This window comes from Lissotriton helveticus, chromosome 4_1 (assembly GCF_964261635.1).
Source record: "Lissotriton helveticus chromosome 4_1, aLisHel1.1, whole genome shotgun sequence".
In the NCBI taxonomy this organism is placed as follows: domain Eukaryota; kingdom Metazoa; phylum Chordata; class Amphibia; order Caudata; family Salamandridae; genus Lissotriton; species Lissotriton helveticus.
The window spans coordinates 2,011,370,250-2,011,390,435 of NC_136063.1; the positions used below are offsets into that span (position 1 = coordinate 2,011,370,250).

The 20,186-nt window shown below is 42.2% G+C and overlaps 1 protein-coding gene across 1 annotated transcript in view; it reads right to left on the reverse strand.

The window, feature by feature from the left end:
* The window catches only part of IDS (iduronate 2-sulfatase), a 137,801-nt gene that overhangs the window by 38,831 nt on the left and 78,784 nt on the right, over positions 1-20,186 (reverse strand). Inside the window, exon 6 of the mRNA XM_078688634.1 lies at positions 19,714-19,884. Within this exon, the coding sequence (XP_078544760.1) occupies positions 19,714-19,884 (171 nt within the window). The remainder of the gene's footprint in view (positions 1-19,713; positions 19,885-20,186) is intronic.

The window sequence follows — 20,186 nt, forward strand, 5'->3', positions numbered from 1 at the left end:
TAATTTGCCTGGTAGAATAATCGATTTAATGAAAACCCTAATGCCAGCATTACGCGTTAACTGGGACAAATTGTCCGCGTGCAAACAGAAGAAAGACGAAAGCGTCTCCGACTTTTTCACAAGATTTGAGGAGACTTTTGTGGATCATAGTGGTCAGGATATGAGCACAGAAGGAGGCCAGAGATTATTTGTTGATAAATTTGTGCACAATCTGTTGCCAGAACTTAGTGGTAAATTAAAAAAATTCTGAAAGTGCGTGGGCTGTCTCTACGACTGCGCAAATACTTGCTACTGCCCAGTACTATGAAAATAGGGACAAAGAGGAGAAAGAAAAATCAGATAAAAAGACGAAAGAGTTAAAAACTAAAGTTCTTTTACAGCAAGCATATCCGCCTCGCACCAATCAGACCAATACACAGCAAGGGTCATATCAAAGAACGGAGTATAATTCTCAGAGGCCACAGTACCAATGGAATCAGTGTGCTTATTGCAAAATGGAAGGCCATTATAAGACTGAGTGTCCGGTACGGGCACAAAATAATACTGCGGCAGCTCAGAGAGGTCGTGGTGGTTATATGCAGAATTCTAGAGGTCGAGGAAGAGGTGCTATGCCTCCACAGACAAGTGATCGCCCTTCTAATTATTTCGACCAACGAAATGGACAATCTGCCCAACAGAATAGGTCTCAACAATATCATGTTGAAGATTACTATGAAGCTAGTGAGGAAGTTCAGCCAAGGGAGTACTAGGACAGCCATGGACAAAGAGAGGGAGTAGTATCAGTTCCAGTAGATCAGAGTGGGCCTTATGTCGCAGTAGCAACATCAGGTATAGTCGAACCGTTTCTGTTGGATACTGGTGCAGCAAAAAGTTCTATCATACATGCGAAACTCCCTGGCGCACCTTTGTCTGGCTCAACAAACGTTTCAGTAGGTTTTTCAGGCGCCCCTGTTCACAACCCTGTTTCTGGTCCTTTGTCTATTTCTGTTGGACCCCGACAATTGAAAGCACCCCTGATTTTGACGACAGGTTGTAATGAAAATCTGCTTGGTTTAGACTTATTAAAACGCCTATATGCGACATTGTACTGTTCTCCAGAAGGAGTACAGCTTACGTTGGGTAAAAGAATCATCTCTCCAATGTACTTGTCGATGGATGCACTCCCACCAGAGCTGCGTTCACTCCCTGATACTCTTTGGGCGACTGGTCCTAATGATGTAGGTCTTTTAGAAATTCCACCATATGTAGTAACTTTGAAAGCGAATGTAAAATTTCCACGAATTCCACAATACAGAATTTCTACTGAAGGTGAGCGTGCGCTCCTACTGATAGTACAAGATCTGATCAAGAAAGGCGTTATAGAAGAAACTAGAGGTAATGTCTGTAATAGTCCTGTACTGCCCATTCTGAAACGAACTGACCCAACAAAACCTCCAGTATATAGATTTGTAATTGATCTTAGAGAGGTTAATAAAATTGTGATTCCACAGTTTCCTGTGGTTCCAGACATTACTGCATTGTTAACGTTAATTCCTGCTACAGCGGCATGGTTTTCAGTTATCGACTTGAAAAATGCCTTTTTCAGCATTCCGATAGCCGAGGAAAGCAGAGATATCTTCGGTTTCTCTCTAGGAGGACGAAGCTTCAGGTTTAAACGCGCTCCACAAGGTTATTGTGAAAGCCCATCCATTTACAGTCAAGCATTAAAAAGCCAGTTAGACTCATTTGTACTTCCTCCTGGTTCTGCTTTAATACAATATGTCGATGATCTTCTAGTGGCTGCCGATGACAAGGAAACTTGCAAAACAGCTACAATTTCTTTATTGCAATCATTTGTCAAATTTGAATCACAAGGTGTCACCTTCAAAAATGCAATACTGTTGCCAAGAAGTGACCTACCTAGGTCATCTCTTGTCAAAGGAGGGAAGGAAGTTGACCCCAGAGAGAATAAAAGCAATTACACAGATGAATGTTCCTAGCACGCAGAGAGAAGTACGTGCCTTTTTAGGTATTACCTCATATTGTAGGCAATGGATCCCAAATTTTTCTCTTTTGGCAAAACCGTTGGTAGCTTTGACTGGGAAAAATGTTCCGAGTCCAGTGCCATGGTCTGCCGAATGTCAGGAGAGTTTTTCTGAGTTACGAAATGCACTGTGTTCAGCTCCTGTATTGGGTACACCCGATTACAGTAAACCATTCACGCTCTATGTCCATGAGAGAGAAGGTTGTGCGTTGAGTGTTTTGACACAGAAATTTGGTGATAAACAACGCCCTTGTGCGTATTTTTCATCAACATTAGATCCAGTAGCTAGAGCGTTGCCTAGTTGCTTGAGAGCTACAGCCGCAGCTGCAGCCTCCATTCGACAATCTGCTGGTTTGGTAATGAACAACATGCTAGTAGTTATGGTTCCTCATGCTGTGGATACACTCATGAACCGAACCAAGACGCAGCACCTTACCAGTGCTAGATTATCAGGTTACGAACTGACATTGCTAGCAAGTCATATTCAGATCAAAAGATGCAATGTATTGAATCCAGCAACATTGTTGCCGACTAGCCAAGAGTCGAGTGATTCCGAACCACACGACTGTTGTTTCAGAACTGAGGAAGAAACAAAAGGACGAATTGATTTAAAAGATACTCCATTATCAGATCCAGATGGCACGTTGTATGTTGACGGGTCTTGCTTCAAATTGGAGAATGGTGATGTAACTGCTGCCTATGCAGTAACGACTTTGAGTACGATTGTGGAGACTGCGAGAGTGAGTCAGAATTCTGCCCAGGCTGCAGAATTGATCGCGCTGACAAGAGCGTGCGTTTTAGCTAAGGGAAAGAGAGTGAATGTGTTCACAGATAGTCAGTACGCGTTCGGCGTGGCCCATAGTTTTGGCCGTTTGTGGAAAGAGAGGTTTCATTACGTCCCATGGGACTAAGATTCAACATGGCCAACTAGTTAATGACTTGTTGGAATCTCTAACCTTGCCGACTGAAGTTGCGATTGTGAAATGCAGTGCTCATAAAGCAATCACGGATGATGTTGGTCGTGGGAATGCTTTTGCTGATGAGACTGCAAAACAGACAGCTAGAAATATGATGAGTAGAATGTATGTTGCAACGTCTGCAAGATGGATTTCTGAGTCTGGAATGTGTGAGGACACAGTGGAAAGCGTGAAAGAAATTCAGAAAGAGGCGACTGAGGAGGAAAAGCGTGCATGGAAAGAGAGCACGGGTAAATTGGACTCGAGTGGGTGTTGGATTGACTTGTCGGAACAACAGCGTTGGATGTTGCCTGATGCGTATGTGCTTGCAGTAGTAACGATGGCACATGGAGCAGCGCACATCAGTTCTAAAGGGATTTGTAAGATGTTGGCTCCAGTTTGGAAGAATGATGGGATTAGTAAGTGTGCAGAGAGAGTGGTGAGAAATTGTATGGTATGCTTGATGCATAATCCTGGCAAGGGAATCCCCACACCTGCAGGTCACTTCGCTCCTCCTTCCTGCCCCTTTGAAGTGATCCAGCTAGACTTCATTCACATGGATCGTTGTAATAATCTAAAGTACGTCCTAGTGGTAGTTTGTGCGTTCTCCATATGGATCGAAGCATACCCACTGAAGGACAATACTGCTTTGTCCACTGCCAAGATCCTTCTTAAAGAATACTTCCCCAGATACGGAATGCCACGGATTGTATGGTCAGATAACGGAAGTGAGTTCGTAGGGAAAGTTATGCAGAGTGTGTGCCGGCCTAGGGATTAGACAAAAGTTTCAGTGCGAATCATCCCCAGTCCGCGGGTTTAGTTGAGGGTTACAATGGCACCCTTAAACTGAAACTTGCTAAGATACAAGCATCCACGGATTTGCCCTGGCCAGATGCACTGCCTTTGGCTTTGTTATCAACAAGAGCAACTGTACATTCTAGAGTAGGGCTTAGTCCATATGAAATAATTTTTGGTCGTCCTGCAAATGTTTGGGGGGTACCTAGACCGAAAGAATTTAAGCAGCTGGAATACCCAATGTTAATTGATTATCTTTTCGACTTGACTGCTAAATTGAGCCTTATTCACCAACAGGTTTTCGATGCATTGCCAAAACCACCGGAGAGTCCAGGTCATCAGCTGAAACCTGGGGATCAAGTAGTCATTAGAAATTTTGCAAGAACGAAAAATCTTCAGCCCAGATTCGTTGGCCCTTTCCAAGTCCTATTGGCGACGAGAACTGCTATTCGAGTGGCCGGACGGAAGAATTGGATCCACACGACACATGTCAAACGTGTGCCTCTGCCACTCCCTTACAACAACTGGGTAAAGAAAGGAATCAGTGCCTCTGAAGCAGATCAAATACCCAGGTTCATCCCTTTCAGTGATGCAGAACTGATCACTGATACATCAAACTCTGACTCTCCTCCTGAAACTGCTCTTTTGAACCCTGAACATTTGCCATCTGCACCAAAAGAACATTTGTCATCTGCAAACGCGAACATTGCAGCGTCGGCTGAAAATATATTGTTTCCAGATCAGACAGCTCCTGCAAAACTGAGATACAACTTGCGACCTCGCAATATGGACAAATAAAGCAGGAAACTGCCTATTTTCAGATTTGAATTTTCTATACATTGCCTCCAGCCAGGAAGTTTGCTATTATTTTGTTGTTTTAAATTTTGCCTTGCCGTCTGGGTAGCCGTAGGGTCGTGGCTGTGTGCCTAGTTGAATCTGCGGGGGTCAGACATAAGGTCGATCTTTCTGTTAGTTCTGGGAACTCCCAGGGCTGATAGAGGCATTTTCATCTACGTACACATCATCAGTGGTCACGAGCGGATTGTAGAAGATGGAGCTTCCTGAGCTGCAACGAAAGAATGTAATTTATGTTCGCAGAAATAGACTGTACCGAATACTTCACAGCAAATGCTTTCTAATGCAATGTGCAGTTACATTTTTAATTGTTTTGATAACGTTGGTGGGTGGAATCATCTTTGGTGTGCATTTGATTTTTATGCCGGTAACTACAGTACCTCCCCTTGATCCTACTACTTCTACGGTTTCTTCTATGCATTCTTTTCACTCGTTTCCTGAACACGAACAAGCTCGACGCTCTGAATTTATTAACAATACATTTGTACAGCTCTTGCATCAACACCAACTGGTAGTTAATACTACAGACTGCTGGGTGTGTGGCTTGATACCTCACACTATGGATAAAGGCATTCCCTATCTAGTCTTGCCTTTTAGCTATAATGGATCATTTCAGGCCTTTCAGACCATTTTTTCCTATGCCCTTGAGACCTATCCTCCGCGTCCACCACGGTCCACTAAATACAACTCAGCCAACAAAGCTTTAGTACAGGGAATAATTGACATGATTAAAGACGTCAATAATACTCCATCTTACCCTAGAGATGAATTACGGGTGTATTTGAGTTGGAACTCTACCGAGTATCGCCTTAGTTTGGGAGAAAGCAAGCGTAAAAGCTCCACTTCAGTCTGGGTCGTGCCTCACCGAGGTCAGGTCTGTTTGCAAGGAAATGGGAGAAATCTGAGAGCTCAGCTAGGGAGGAGTGAGTGCGTTGAGACTTACGTATTTCCGTCTAACTCCTCCCCTGCCTTCCTTACTGCTAGGGGTACTTACTTCATCTGTCAAGACAGAGCGTATACATGGCTGCCTGCTGACTTCTCAGGTTCATGTTATATTGCTCGATTGTTACCTCCGACATACACTGCTTCTTCAGATTATCACAAGACCAGAGTAGCAAGAGGTGTCTTCAGCAAGGAAGATACCGCTGGTCAGGAAGCTGGAGACTTCTTCAAAGGTTTCCTTCCGTTTTGGGGGCCTATGGCCAATAGTAGAAATCTACGTCAACTAACACGGGTAGTTGAATCTACTATTACAGAAACTGCTGGTGCCCTTAGTAACTTAACAGCTGAGCTATACAAATGCAATTTTTCATTTCATTTCATTTCAGCTTCAGGCGGATCGTCTCATGACGTTGCAGAACCGTATGGTTCTAGACGTAATACTTGCAGATCGAGGTGGGGTATGCAGAATGATCCAATCGAGCTGCTGTGTTTTTATTCCCAATAATGCTCCAACCGTCTATGAAGCGATCTCTAAGCTACACAAGATTTCCGACTCTATACACGTAGACAAGGGAAACTGGTACTTCATGGAGTGGTTTTGGACTCTGGTATCAGCGTGGGGATGGAAGGTTCTGATGGTCATTGGTGTCATCCTAGTATTTCTGTTCTCATGCTGCCTTATTATCCAATGTGGTCCCGCTTTGTGTAGCCTCTGTGCTGCAACCTGTTTCAGAAAACCACCTGCATTAGGAGAAAAGACACGAGACAGAATGATGATGCAACAACATGTCACTGACCTAATGAGCATAGAGTTAGATTCAGACATAGACTGAGTAATTGCCTATGTAAGGGCAAAAGGAGGGTCTGAGGTTCCGTGACGATTTTACCCGTGTTTGTAACATTGTCGCAAATGCATAATTTTGGTATCAGTGAACCGCAAATGATCCATTTAGTATATCCTGGTGTTTTCGCTATGCTACGAGCAAGAGCACTCCTGTTACAAACACATTTCTGTTCTACCCGTGGCATCCATCTTAGAACAAGGAAGCCATTTTGTATTCCTTGCCCTCACATAGTCAATGGACACGCAATGACCTCTTCATTTAAGGACACGTAGGCTTTAGCCGGCAATTCACCTTGCTAGTGACACGTGCACCTTAGGCCAGCAACGCTGTGGCAGCATGACTCGGCAAGAGCTGCCTCCCCAGCCTGAGGCCAGTCCTGCTATACTGGTTCTCGTGTTCGTTGGTCTGATCATGATTAGGCGGCCGAAGCTGGTAACCGTGCCCATTTACGACCCACAAACATCTCTTATCCTACTTTTCTATCTTCTGCACCTGGCTCTGCTCCTTTCCTTCTGGGCCTTTATTAGGGGGAGGTAACGAAATTTACGATGAGGCGGTCCGGGTCTTGAATGGAAAGTTGACATGGGATTATGATGGAATAGTGGGAACCCCTCGTTCGTAATGTTTTGACATCAGATATTGTTGACGATTCCTGTGCAACGCCAAATATTTATTGTTTAAGATACAAAGGTTTTGGAATGTGCTAACATGTAAAGAAATTTGCCTGAAGCCCAATATTCAGTATATAAGGAGCAACCCTCTTTGTACAAATTGAACAGGCTCCTAGATACTGCCCATGTGTAGTTTCTGTGACTTCTGTGTCCCTGCAGTAATAAACCTTTGGTCTTTGACGCCACCATCGAGAAGCCCGTGTTTCTGTTTGTTTGTGCACCGAGGCAGGTTGAACTCCGGGGTCTTCGGGTGTTATCCCTGACACCTCTGGACGGAACCAAAAAGTCCAGAACTCCACTAGAAGTGGCACTTCCACACTAGACACATTCACGCCGCACATCATTGCGCAGCATTCAATCTCACGAGTTCGCACATACCAAACTCGACCCTGCACTCCCCACACATCAGGAACTACCATGGTCACACATATTCCCCATGCATTCCTATGGGAGGCCGGTCACTCACCACACATACACAGAGAGCTCACGCACTTTACACTGTACCACAGTGAAAAAGTGCGCAGAGGCCTAAAATCACCAACACCTGGTTACAGAAACAGGCTAGGAAAAAGAAAAAAGTTTCGGGTGAAACTGCCAAAAGGGCCAGGTCCAACAGTGCACATATGGTATCGAGACCGAATCCTTCAGAGCAAATATTTATATGGAACTCCGATCAAAGTAGGATTCTAGCAGTACTATTTATACAGGAATTGAGAAGAGAGCCACAAGGTTCCTAGAGTGACTGGATATTGAGGAGTGGCAATGAAATAAAAAATAAAAAATCATGGTCTCTTCAAATACAAATATGTACTATGTCTGCTAAATTACCAATTTTGACAAAAAAATTGTTCCATCTTCCGCAAGAAGTGAATCCTTCTTAACTACTAGGACATTATGGTTCTGAGCCAACTTAATATCCTGATAAGGACTGGAGACTGCCCAGTATCAATACTGGAATATCTTAAGATCTATTTAGAATAACTAGGCTTACAAAAATCAAAACTCTAATGATTAGACTAACTTTCAGGCAGGGTTACTAGTGTGCCACTAGGCTCTATTCCCTGGATCAGTAACAAGGTTTGTAGTATCCTTAATACTTTGTGGAATAAAGGGGCATCTCCTTAGCACGTCCTATTCAACCAGTGTAAAGATACACCCAGCATACAACTTTCTTATCACCCAACAGTCCTCTAGTTTTGGTTCTGCCTTACTTTCAACTCCTTTGATAAAGGACTTACCTCTTTGAATAAAGGAGGAGTATTAAATAACTGCTTTAATTCTGGGATATGGTTGTGGGTTTGGCTATAGATCTAGATTGATAGGTTTGGTCAATCTTCAAACGGAAGCTGGTCTTCATACCCTTGCAAATTCAGTCTATTTCCTCATTTAAACTATAAATAAGGCAAATAAAGCTCAATTAGATCAATAAGAATCCCTGACCAAGGGATTAAAATGACTAACATAGAATTGCAAGATTTTTGTTAAGCCAGGAATCTCCTCCTGAGCAGAGTATTCAACATGCCAGTCAATGGTTCTTGAAATGAACAATGTAAAAAAACGTTTGAGTAAAGGACTTCCTTGAGAAAATGAAATAGTCTGCTGTTAGAGGCAAAAAGTCAGGGGAAACTACGCCAAAGATGCCAAGTCTACCTCCTCTATTTTTTATGCTGTGTGGGATGTCATTTTTACTGGCTTTGATGCTTTGGCCACTTTGCCGCTGCTGATCAGTGTCAAAGTTAAAGTGCTTCCTGTGTAAATTGTGGTTACAACTAGTTCTCCCCGATTGGCATATTTGATTTACTGATAAGTCCCTAATAAAGTGCACTAAGTGTGCCAGGGCTGGTAAATCAAAAGCTACTAGGGGGCCTGCAGCACTAAAGGTAACTCAGACCTGCCACAGCAGAGCCTGTGGGCAGCCTAGTACTGCCATGTCGACTTAGCAAGTGTAACTACTTGCTAGGTCCTAACCTTCTCTTTTCTTAAATGTTAGACACCCCTAGGGCAGGCCCATGGTACCCCTGTGGGCAGGGTGCATTGTATGTGAAAGGTAGGACATGCGCTGGTGCGTGTGGCATGTCCGTATAGTGAATTACTGCCAATTTCGATTTTCACTATTGCTACCTGTTCCCATAGGATCGAATGGGGAGTTTACTTATAACATCTTATAGACATATCTATCCCTGGGAACAAGGTAGGAAAATACAATTTAGTATGCCTGAACTCAGAATGTTAAAATTCATCTTTTAGGGAGGGTAATTTTTACATTCTGTGTTTAAAAATGACAGAAAGTATGTATTTTCTTGCTTAGCCATCCAGTGAGCCCCTGCTAGGTTTCTGTATTGCATGTCTGGCTTTTGGATGACAGGGGCTGGGGAGGTGCAGTAGCTCCAGAGAGCCTGATGAGCAGGCTGGGTTCTAACCGATGGTTTTAATCGGAGTTAAATCTAAAAAAACGGGCCCCAAGGCGAGCCGAACGTCAATGGAGGCTTAGTTCCTGCCCCATTTTAAAATGTACATATCGCACCTTACTGCTTGACTATAAAAAAATCTATTCTTTCTGCCAAATCGACTATTTCACATCCAAAATTCTTCTTTTTTCCAATAACTCCAAGGATATCTTTTCTATTGTTCATGACCTTGCCACATCTGCAAGGGCTACTCTTAAACCCTCCCCTTCACAAGCTCTCTGTAATTCTCTTAATGAGTATATCATTGATAAAATCATAACCATTAAAGCAAATATTCCCCCTCCCTCTTCCAATTTTTTTTGCCCTGTTCTTCAGCCCAACACCGAATTCCTGGATCAGTTCCCTCATATTACCGGGGAAAATATTTCTATTTTGCTTTCTACAGTTAAAATCGGGCTCCCCTACTGATAGTTGCCCGGTTTATTTACTGAAGGAGGTCTTCTCTGCCTGTCCTGGTCCCCCTCTTTCTTTGCTAAACAACTCTCACACTGGGGGTGGTCCCTGACCTTTTCAAATCTGCTAAAGTTATACCCATTTTGAAAAAGACAAAGGCCGACCCCTCCCTCCCCAGCAGTTTCCACCCTATTTCCTTACTCCCCTTTTTGGGGAAGCTTCTAGAGAGCCACGTTACATCCCGTTTAAGTAATTTTAGCGAGACCTCAAACTTCTTGGATCCTCATCATGCGGGTTTCCGTCCTGCGCACTCAACTGAGTCTGTCATTCTCACTGTCCTCGACGAACTTAGATGTGGCTCCGATGCGAATGCTTTTCAGGCCTTGGTCCTCCTGGATCTTTCGGCCGCATTGGACACGGTCGACCATGTCATTTTGGTCGACCGTGTCAAGAGTGCTGGCCTACGGGGATCCTCTTTAGCTTGGATCTCCTCATTCCTGGAGAACCGTCATCAAGCGGTTCAGTATGCGGCTTTTCAGCCACTGCCTGCCCAGTCACTTGTGGTGTCCCCCAGGGTGCTTCTCTTTCTCCCCTTCTTTTCAATCTTTATATTCTTCCTCTTATCTTGGCCCTCCACAAACTGAACATTACGTTTTTTTAATTACGCCGATGATCTCCAGCTCATCTTTATTATCTCTTCCTCCCCTTCTTCCATCCTCAATTTTCAATCTGTTATGATCTTTATCAGCGACTGGATGAGCATGAACCACCTTATGCTCAATCCAGATAAGACCGAGCTGGTTCTTACCGGTGGTGTTCTTAGCCCCTGGTCTTTCACCTTCTGGCACTTTTCCCTTGGTTCTTCCCCTTCCCCCTCCAACACTGTTAAAAGCCTAAGCATTAAGGTCAGCAGTGACCTTTCTATGCATCACCAAGTCAGTGCTGTGGTGGCCTCATGTTTTCTTAATTTGCACATTATACGCAAGATCTCCCTTTTTTTTCCCACAGAGGCGCTTAAATTAATTTTGCTAGCCATGGTTCTCGCGTCTGGACTGCGCGAATGCCCTGTATGCGCCCGTCTACGAGCTTCACCGTCTTCAACTTATTCAAAATCAAGCCGCAAGGCTAGTCTACAAACTTCCTAAATCCCATCACACCACCCCTCGTCTTAAATCCCTCCACTGGTTACCCCTCACTGAACGCTCTCTGTTTAAGCTTGGCTGCCTGATCTTTATGGCCTTAGTTGGATCTGCCCCTGTGTTTGTTTCCACTAAACTTAAGCTTTATGTTCCTACTCGTGATCTTCGTTCTTCTACTGAAAATGTATTGCATATCCCCTGCTTCAAAAGGAAGAAACATGGTGGCCTGTGGTTTTTCTTACCTGGCCCCTTCCTTTTGGAACTCCTTACCTTTTACTATTAGAACTACGGCTCATTACATGGAGCTCCGCAAACGGCTGAAAACCTGGCTGTTTTCACAAGCCTTCGCTGAGTGAGCAGATCTCCTCTTACATCTGTCCTCAGCGCCAAGAAACCGCTCGGTCAATGTGCGCTCAACAAATTCAGGGGGATTCCCTCTCCCCTGAATGGGCCTGGTCTGCTTTCCACAATGCCGTCTCCACCCCCTGCCTGGAAGCTGCATCAGAGAGGACAGAACTGGATTTGACTGAGCACAAGGCTTCTCTGCACAAAGAGAATAAAGACATTTTGGGGTATAAATATTAGACCTAAAACCCCTGAACTTTAGACTACTTCTGGAATCAAGCGGAACCTTTGCCAAGGATAAGAGCTGGAAAAACTGAGGAAAAGTACTGCCCTTGCTGTGTGTCTGGGGTTGGCCTGCAGTTGCAGTTTCTGCCAAGGAAATGAGAAGGACTTAGCTGTGTCCCCTGCTTGAGGAAAGTCTCCAAGGGCTTGAGTAGAGCTTGCCTCCTGTTTTGAAGTCTCAGGAACACAAAGACTTCACCCTCAGCTCCCCTGAACTTCCTTGCTGGGAATTTTACCTGCCAGGATGTGCAAGTGACTGTGTGGGGCCTCTGGAGGTGGTTTCTGCTGCTGGGAGCTGGAAAAGCAACACAAGAAAATCAACGCATCGCTCTTGGGGCAGTTTTCCTGACGCAACATCGTGGTGCGACAAGCATCTCCACTCATCACTGCGCCACTGCTGAAACAGACACAGCGCTTGTCGCCACTGCAAGCATAGATACATTGAGGGATCGCGGCTGGAAAAAAAAAAAAATGCGCCGCTAGACGCTGCTGCATCGTTTACTGACGCAGCCCGAGTTTCCACGCATCGTCTCTGTGCGGCAAGTTTTCCGGCACATTACCCGCGGATTAGAGTAGTCTCAGAATCGACGCATTGCTTCCTCCTACAGACCGGACCCGATGCACTGCTCCCCTGTGGCCAGGGGAACGGTCGCATCGCATCCACGAAGGTCTCAGGAATTGATGCATCTTTGTTTTTCGATGCTTCCCATCGCTACAACTATTTGGGTTGGTGAATTTTGTCGCAACAGGTACTTTGCAAAAAATCACGCATCCATAGTTTTCTATGGACTCATTTGCCAAAACCTTTTAAAAGTCCTTTTTCCTAATACTTGTATGTTGAATTTGGTTTTTGCCTTGTCAAGTTTATATAAAGATCTTTAATTTTTCTTAACTGATGTGGGGTCCATTCGTGGTGTTATCACTATGTTACTGTGTGTTTTGAGTACAAATACTTTACACACTGCCTTTGGGATAAGCAGGTCTGCTCGTGCCAAGCTTCCAAAGGAGTGAGCAGGGGTTATCTAGAGTGTGTATCCCCCTTTCCTAGACTAGAAGCAAGGGTCCCTATTTGGAAAAAGGTACCTACCTCTGCCAACCAGAGACCCCCATTTCTAACAGCGGCATAATAGAAGGCATTTCCCGTACTATTGACAGCTACCTTGGCTTTATCACTGGTGTAATAAAGCAGCTTGTACTTGAAATAAACCAGAGCAACCAAGAACCTTCACAGTTGGTAGATTTCGATCACATTTTTGTCAGCAAGGGCAGCCAAGGAAGGAAGAAAGGAATCCAAGGTTCATTGTTGTACTAGTCATATGAAAACCCTAAACATTCATCAGGTTAAAGTAAATAATCATCATAATTTACCAACTTCTTCACTTATTTTATATGGCAAAGCATCCTGACAGGTCACAGAACCTTCACTGGAAAGTAAATAACTCAGTGACAATGAAGAAGGAGAACTGCTAGAAAGGTGAATCAGTGAAAAAAGTGTTTTCAGTGAAAACTAATAACCATAATAAGTAGTAACTGAGGGGAAACATGAGGTGAAGCTAAATTAGGGTTTATTGTAGATGACCACATACTGATGTCCAGTTGAAAGCAAAGGTTCTAGGCAGCTTTTGCATCAGTGTCAGAAAACAGAATGCATTTCAACAGAAATCAACACAAGCAATGTTTGCAAATATACAGAACGAAAAATGACACTTAGCCAAAAAAATATGGAACGCCAGTAATGTATAAGTTCATCAACTAGATTTACAAAAGATCACCACTCTTAAGGCATCATTTGCAGGTGCACCGTCAACCGTACACATCATATGACCAAATGGACTAGTGACCTGTTACCTTGCACCCACCTGAAATGTCAGTGTGGGCAAGAAAAGTATAGTTCACAAGAACATAAATACTGATGCTACGAGTGACACGACCATATTGCTGTACAGATATCTGGTAAACACAATATGCACTATGTTGGAATGTAGAAAAAAAAACAGGATTGTGTCATTTGTGCCAGGGATGGCAGAGGATTTCAGCAAGTTGATGGCTATCAAATGAGATAGACTAGTGTAGGTGTTTATGCCAGATGAAAGCATGATTTGGAGATCGCGACCCTGTGTTAAAGCGTCCCTGTGTTAATGCAGATCACCACACTAAGGAATGCTACCTTCACACATGCGGTGGTCATCTCTCCTTACAACAGGCTCTTAAGCTCTTGGCAGAAATGACTCGCACGTGGTAGCTATTTTCCTCATTAACATCAAACCAATTTATGAAGAGCCAGCTGCACACAGGTTAGTCATGCACTGAAGTTCGGCTTAAAAATGCATACACATGCGAAATAAAATTCATAAACCTCTCATAAAAAACAAAGTATGTTCTTTTAAATACATGAAAGATAAACTTGATTTTGACTGCATATTTTATACTTAAAATCCGTACAGTTGGAGCAAACACTATAGATTTAAGCTCACCTACAACTACCGCCATCATCCAGAAGGTTCAGGTCCACAGGTTGAAGACTCCGGTAGTATGAGTTCTCGAATTGCTGCTCATTTTTCCAAACACTGACTGCAATCACAAGCGTCTTTCGCGAATACTTTGTTTCAGTCTTAGACAATTTAGAACTTCATTTATGCCAAAGCATTAGCATGCAGTAATCAACCACTGGCATTTATTTTTTAAACAGCCGGGTAAACCATGCATACATTGGTAAAAGTGCCATATTCGGTGTCAGAATTACAAACCAGCAATTGACGGGAATTCATTACACTCCAATAGAAACAAATCCATTCTCCTTAGGATGCATAAGAACAGGAACGATGTGAACAATTCACTCCTATGGATTCACGTAGAGAAGTGGATGCCAGAGATCAGGCTTCATGTACTGCATTGGACTCAAACCTCAGAACGTCCTGAACCATTGAACATTTATACCCCAAATAAAATTAAAAAAAAAAAATAGATGAGGCTATAAAATCATATGTGGCTTAACTCATTCATTGTAGTTATCCGACTCTGAAAACCCTATGTACTTACCTTTTTATTTGGTGATAAATACATATTTATACAAGATTCAAGGATGCCTTCTTAAACATCAGAATCCCACACTTGAGGAAACAATTGATAGACACCAGTACGTAAAATCCTATTTTCTTTATTTAAAGCACTTAGTGTAGCCTGTGTTTAAATTATATGTATTTTGCAACAAGTCATAGGGGGTAAATCAAAAGACAATGATTTAAATAAAAGACTTCATTCGAATAGGAAACCTTATCCAGGAAGTAATGTTCTGTATGGTTTAACCTGGTCCTACAAGTGGATCATGGCCTGCTTAAAGCAGATACATTTTTAACTATGGTAGTTGTTTAAAATTCAGATCAACAGTCAACATTTTATTATGCAAGATAGGCTAACTCCTACAGAAGACAAAAGTCAATATGAATTAAACTGTTCACGGAATTCAGAAGGATAATATAAAGTTTAAAAAAAATGAATCTGTTCTTAAGAGGAACACATATCAATGGAAAGATTAAAGAGAACAATGGCAAAAGAACAGTTACAAGAAGAGTCCTGCAAGAATGCAAATGATGGAAAATTAGTACTCGCCACCAATATGTAAAATAGATAGTGATGGATATCTGTGGAAGTTACGGCAGATCACCTTTTCCCATCAGAGCCAATCTATATTTTTACCAAAAAAAGAAAGCAATATTAGTACCCTATTAGATTACCTTTTGGATATGATGGCAAGAAGAGAAAATGATAATCAGCGAGTTTGATTTGCATACTTCCTTTTAGAGAATAAAGAATTATGATCAGACATTGGTGACCGTAGTACAGCGGATGGCGCTAGCGGGTTCATTTAATAGACTCCTGGTCATTTGGAGGCCAGTTTTGGTCCAACCTAAAGTAGCTGTACTAACGAAGGCACTTTTGTTGAAAATGTGCATAGAATAAACTCTGTAGCTACTGGACGAATGCATATTGTAATGTAATTGCCTTGTCAGGGATAGTAAGCGCTATATAAATGCAAAGTGCTTTCTCAGCAAGTAGCATAAAGGATTAGTGGTGGATTAGTAGTGAAATATGAAATTAATTTGAGTGGTGGATATGTTAGTCTGCAATTAGGATTGAAAAGGATAGTGGAGGGATATTTTGGAGCTCGTATCTGTAGGAGATCTTGGGATGAATAAATGGGAGGTGGAGGGGAAAAAGTGAGAAGGAAGGGTTGTGAAAGGCTTTTTTTGGGGCGTATCGGAATAGTAAAAGAGGCATGAGCTGGTGCAAGGAGAGCTAGAGTAGGGAAGAGACTAGAAAGGGTTATTTTGAGGATCCCAGTAGGGCTATGGGGTTTGTCATGAATGAGAGAGTGGAGTTAGAAGATATATTGATAGAGGTATAGGGTGAACAATAGAGTAGTGCATTGGAAAGAATATTAGAAAGGTTTGAGATGAGTCAGAGGGGAGGTAGAGGAGATATGGAGAGTGGTAAAAGTTGAGAAATAGGGTAGTTATGATATAGGAAATTTCTAGAGTGCACATACATCATCAGGTCTCTTGGCGCTGAGTTACGAAGTCTCCGTTTCTGAAAGTCCGTGTCCAACTGCAAGCTTGGGTAAAAAGCCATGTTTTCAGCTTTTTCCCAAAACGCTATATAAATGCAAAGTGCTTTCTTGTCTCATGGTGGTGGGCAAAGAATTCCACAATTGAGGTCCCTGTATTGAAAAAACGTGACCCTCCTGTCAGTTTGCGTATAAATCTGGGGACCACCAATAAATTCATATGCATAGATCTACGAGTGCGCTTAGGGGGGTACATGTGAATCCTAGAGGATATATACTTGGGGCCTGTGTCATGAATAGTGTTGAAAAGGATGCAGCACGTTTTAAACATGGACCGCTGCTCCACTGGAAGCAGAATGTCTGCCTGGTGTGAGTCTACAAAATTGGTTCCCCCCACACATACTGGATGGTTGGCACGCCTTGTGCACACCTTGGACATGGAAAAAAATAACACTCACTGGAAGAGGCACAGAATTTCCGGAAGCATGGCTTCCCTTTCTAGCTCTATTGACGCAGGAGTTGCGCGAGCTCACATGCCCTAAATACCTATGCTTGCTGCGATTGCCAGAAGATGGGGCACCACCCACTCTGGTTAAATCTTGGGGTGTGCTGTTTGAATTTGTACTTAAATCAATGTAAGGTTGATTGGAGGAAGGGTGGGTGGGAGATGGGGGAGGGGGTCAGGGTTTTCTTCTTTAACTTCATATTTGTTGTATACAGGTCTTTAAGCAGGGGCTGTGCGTAGCCCACGAAGACAGCTTATTGTTTGCTGACAGTGCTTTTGGCCTTTGTATTCTCGCCATTTGGTTGTTTTGTCTTGAATACAACAATAAAAACAGAGTTAACCATAAAATAATTGGTTTCTTGTATGAAGTTGGCGACGTTTGGCGTCATCTGTCTCAAAGAGTTTGACTGAAAAAGGGAGAAGGGATATAGGCCTGTAATTCTCCAACTTATGAGGGTTTAGATCTTGTTTTTTTGTAACAGAATAATCACTGCTTCTTTAAAGGCGAATGGCACCATCCCTTGGGTCAAGGAAGAATTCAATAGGGAGAGGATAGCCTCTGAAAAAGCTGTAAAGATGAGTTTTTCTATACGAGTGGGCCAGACATCTTTAGGGGAACCGGATTTTACCCTGTTAAGTAGTTCTAAAAGTTGTTCTTTATTAAGACAGGAAAACGTGGCCATAGAATCAGAATTATTGTTTCATTGGAAATTTTGCATGTCCTTGTGGCTGGAATCTATGGATTCATGATTTTTTTAATTTGGTCTAAAAAAAAGAAATTTAGATCATTGCGTAATTTCTGTGAGGTAATGATGGGCGGGGGGGGGGGCTCGCTCGATCAGTGTTAGATAGCTCCTTTACTAGATTGAAGATTTCCTTAGTTTTATGATTTGAATTTAATATTTTGTTGGTAAAGAAAGTTCTTACCCTCCAAGATGGCTTTTTTGTATCCTTTCAGGCGAAGAGTGTATTGCTCTTTGGATCTTTCGAATAGGTTTTCCACCATTTCCTTCCGGCCTGACGTGTTTTAAGATTGGCAATTTTTAAATCAGTGGAAAACCACTGTGATGCTTCATGATCCCTGGTAACAGGGGTTTTGCTCTGTAGAGAAGCAGGACTTTATAGCCTTCAATTGCCAGTTGGCGATTTTTCTCAAAGTTGTGTACATTGTCCAGCCCAGCTGGTATCTCAAAGTTCAGGGTATCGCAAAGGGCTTTCATGTTTATGCGATTCCAATTTTTGGATGGACCTTTGAGGAGTAGTGTGGCAGAGTAATGTTACTCAATGTGAAACGGATTATTTGATGATCTGACCACAAACAAGGGTAAATTATTAGATTCTGAAGAGTGAGGTTGATAGACCAAGCTTGGTTAAGTGTGTGTCCTTTGATATGGATTCATGAATATGTTATGCAAGGTAGTGCATTGGATATGCTGAATTAGAAGAAAAGTAACATAGTTCCATAAGTACATGGAAGTACAACCACACAGTGCTGACAGTACAGCCTTTAGAGGAATTGCTTTAAATTGATAAAAAAAAAATAACTGTATAGGTCAATTACATTGATTCTTTCCACATAAGAAGTCGGTTTCACAATGGTTGCATGTTTTTCTAAATGTGTAAGAAGGTAATGAATGGAAGTGGTAGCTGGTGGGTTGGATGAATGATAATGAGTAGAGATTTTATAGAGATACATTTGCTTTGCGTTCTGCAGATTATTCACTATATAGATGGAGATACAGGGTGCAATGTTGTGTTGTATGATTTACCTTAAATCCTATTACAATGTATAATATTTTGCTATAGATAATGTATTTGGAAAAGAATATGAAATAAAACCAATAAGTAAAGAATGAGCTTTTCTGAATATAAATACCTGCTTGACTTAAATGCACAAGTATTTTATGAAACGACAGGGGTTTTTCCTTTAGTGCAATGGATTTGTTAGAGCCATTTGAAGTACGGACGCTAGACAAAGTTTATGCCTTAGTTTCTGAAAAGTTCTTCCTCTACATGGGCAGAGCTAAAAATGTTTACAACAATGGAAACTTTAAAAGATCTGATAATAGAGTGCAATTCATCTAAAAAAACTGCAGGGGTCTGGAAGGCTAAGGCACCCAAATAAAAGCATACTTCCTTATATTTGCCCAATATTGATGGGTCGGTTGAGAGATTAAATAAGTCTGGACTAGAAGATACTCAACAAAGCAGTGATTTGTTATGAGCTCAGTGGTTACCATTGGGGTTGCCTAAATGACACGTTTATATTCTGAATGGAGATGCAGAAAGAGTAAATCTATCTCAAGGCAATGTACAAGGCCAGACACAACTTGTGTGAAATTAAACAGCCAGGATCAAGTGGGTAGCAAGGGATCCCATACAGTTAATACTACTGACTTAGTAAAACTGACCACACCACAATTTGTAAGAGGGTGACCTAGGCAGAGCAACAACAATGTTGGTGCACCTTCTGATGCGAATGTTAGGCATGCAGGTTCTTTGTCAAAAGATAATTCTTCAGAAGGTTCATCCGAAGTGAATTTGAAGATTCGGCAAGTGAATACATGAATCTATCAAATATTTTTTTTAAATGTATGTCTGGCCGGAATTGATGTATATTAGGTCACATTTGTATTCACTACTTTGCAGGAAAGTAAATATGTATTAACTATAATTAAAACCCACTTACATTCCATGCTTTCACATGTGTTACGGGACAAGAATAATGCTAAAAATATTGAATGATGATGGTGGTACAGGACAGTACAAAAAAGAAAATTGTTAAGACCAATGTTTACGTTGCTATAGCTTAGAAGGTAGCAAATATATGTACAAGTACTTTTCATCAGGGAAATATACCATCCAAAAGAACTTCATCATCAACAAAACAAGTTGTACTACATAGCTAACAATTCATATAGCCAACATACCTGAAAGTGTTTCGGAATGGGTCCATAAGGAAAGCTGACATTCAACGCCTGTACATCCTCACGCTCTCTAATGTCCATCCAGGGATTGTAGGCAACAGGTGGCAAGCCTTTTGGTATTTGAGGGTCTGGAGCCAATGTGATGTTTTCCAGAGGGTACAGCTTTTTATACTCCTTAAAAAAAAGTAGAACAAAAGATTGGCCAAAGATAAGCTCTAAAAAATGAATTGCCAGTACTGGCCCAGTGACTGAAAAGTACTGTGTGACCTTAGATAGACCAGGCCAAAATTATTATCTGTTCAGCTTCATCCTGCAAAACTACAAATTAATAAAACCTCGAAAATGTGTCTTGTTTACCGATTGAGATACCACATCTCAATGCAGTCAATGAGTGTGCCATGATCTACATGTCAAAATTAAAAATGCATTGCGTTTGATCTTAACCAAAACCTTCAAGGACAGTTTCCACTGTAGGT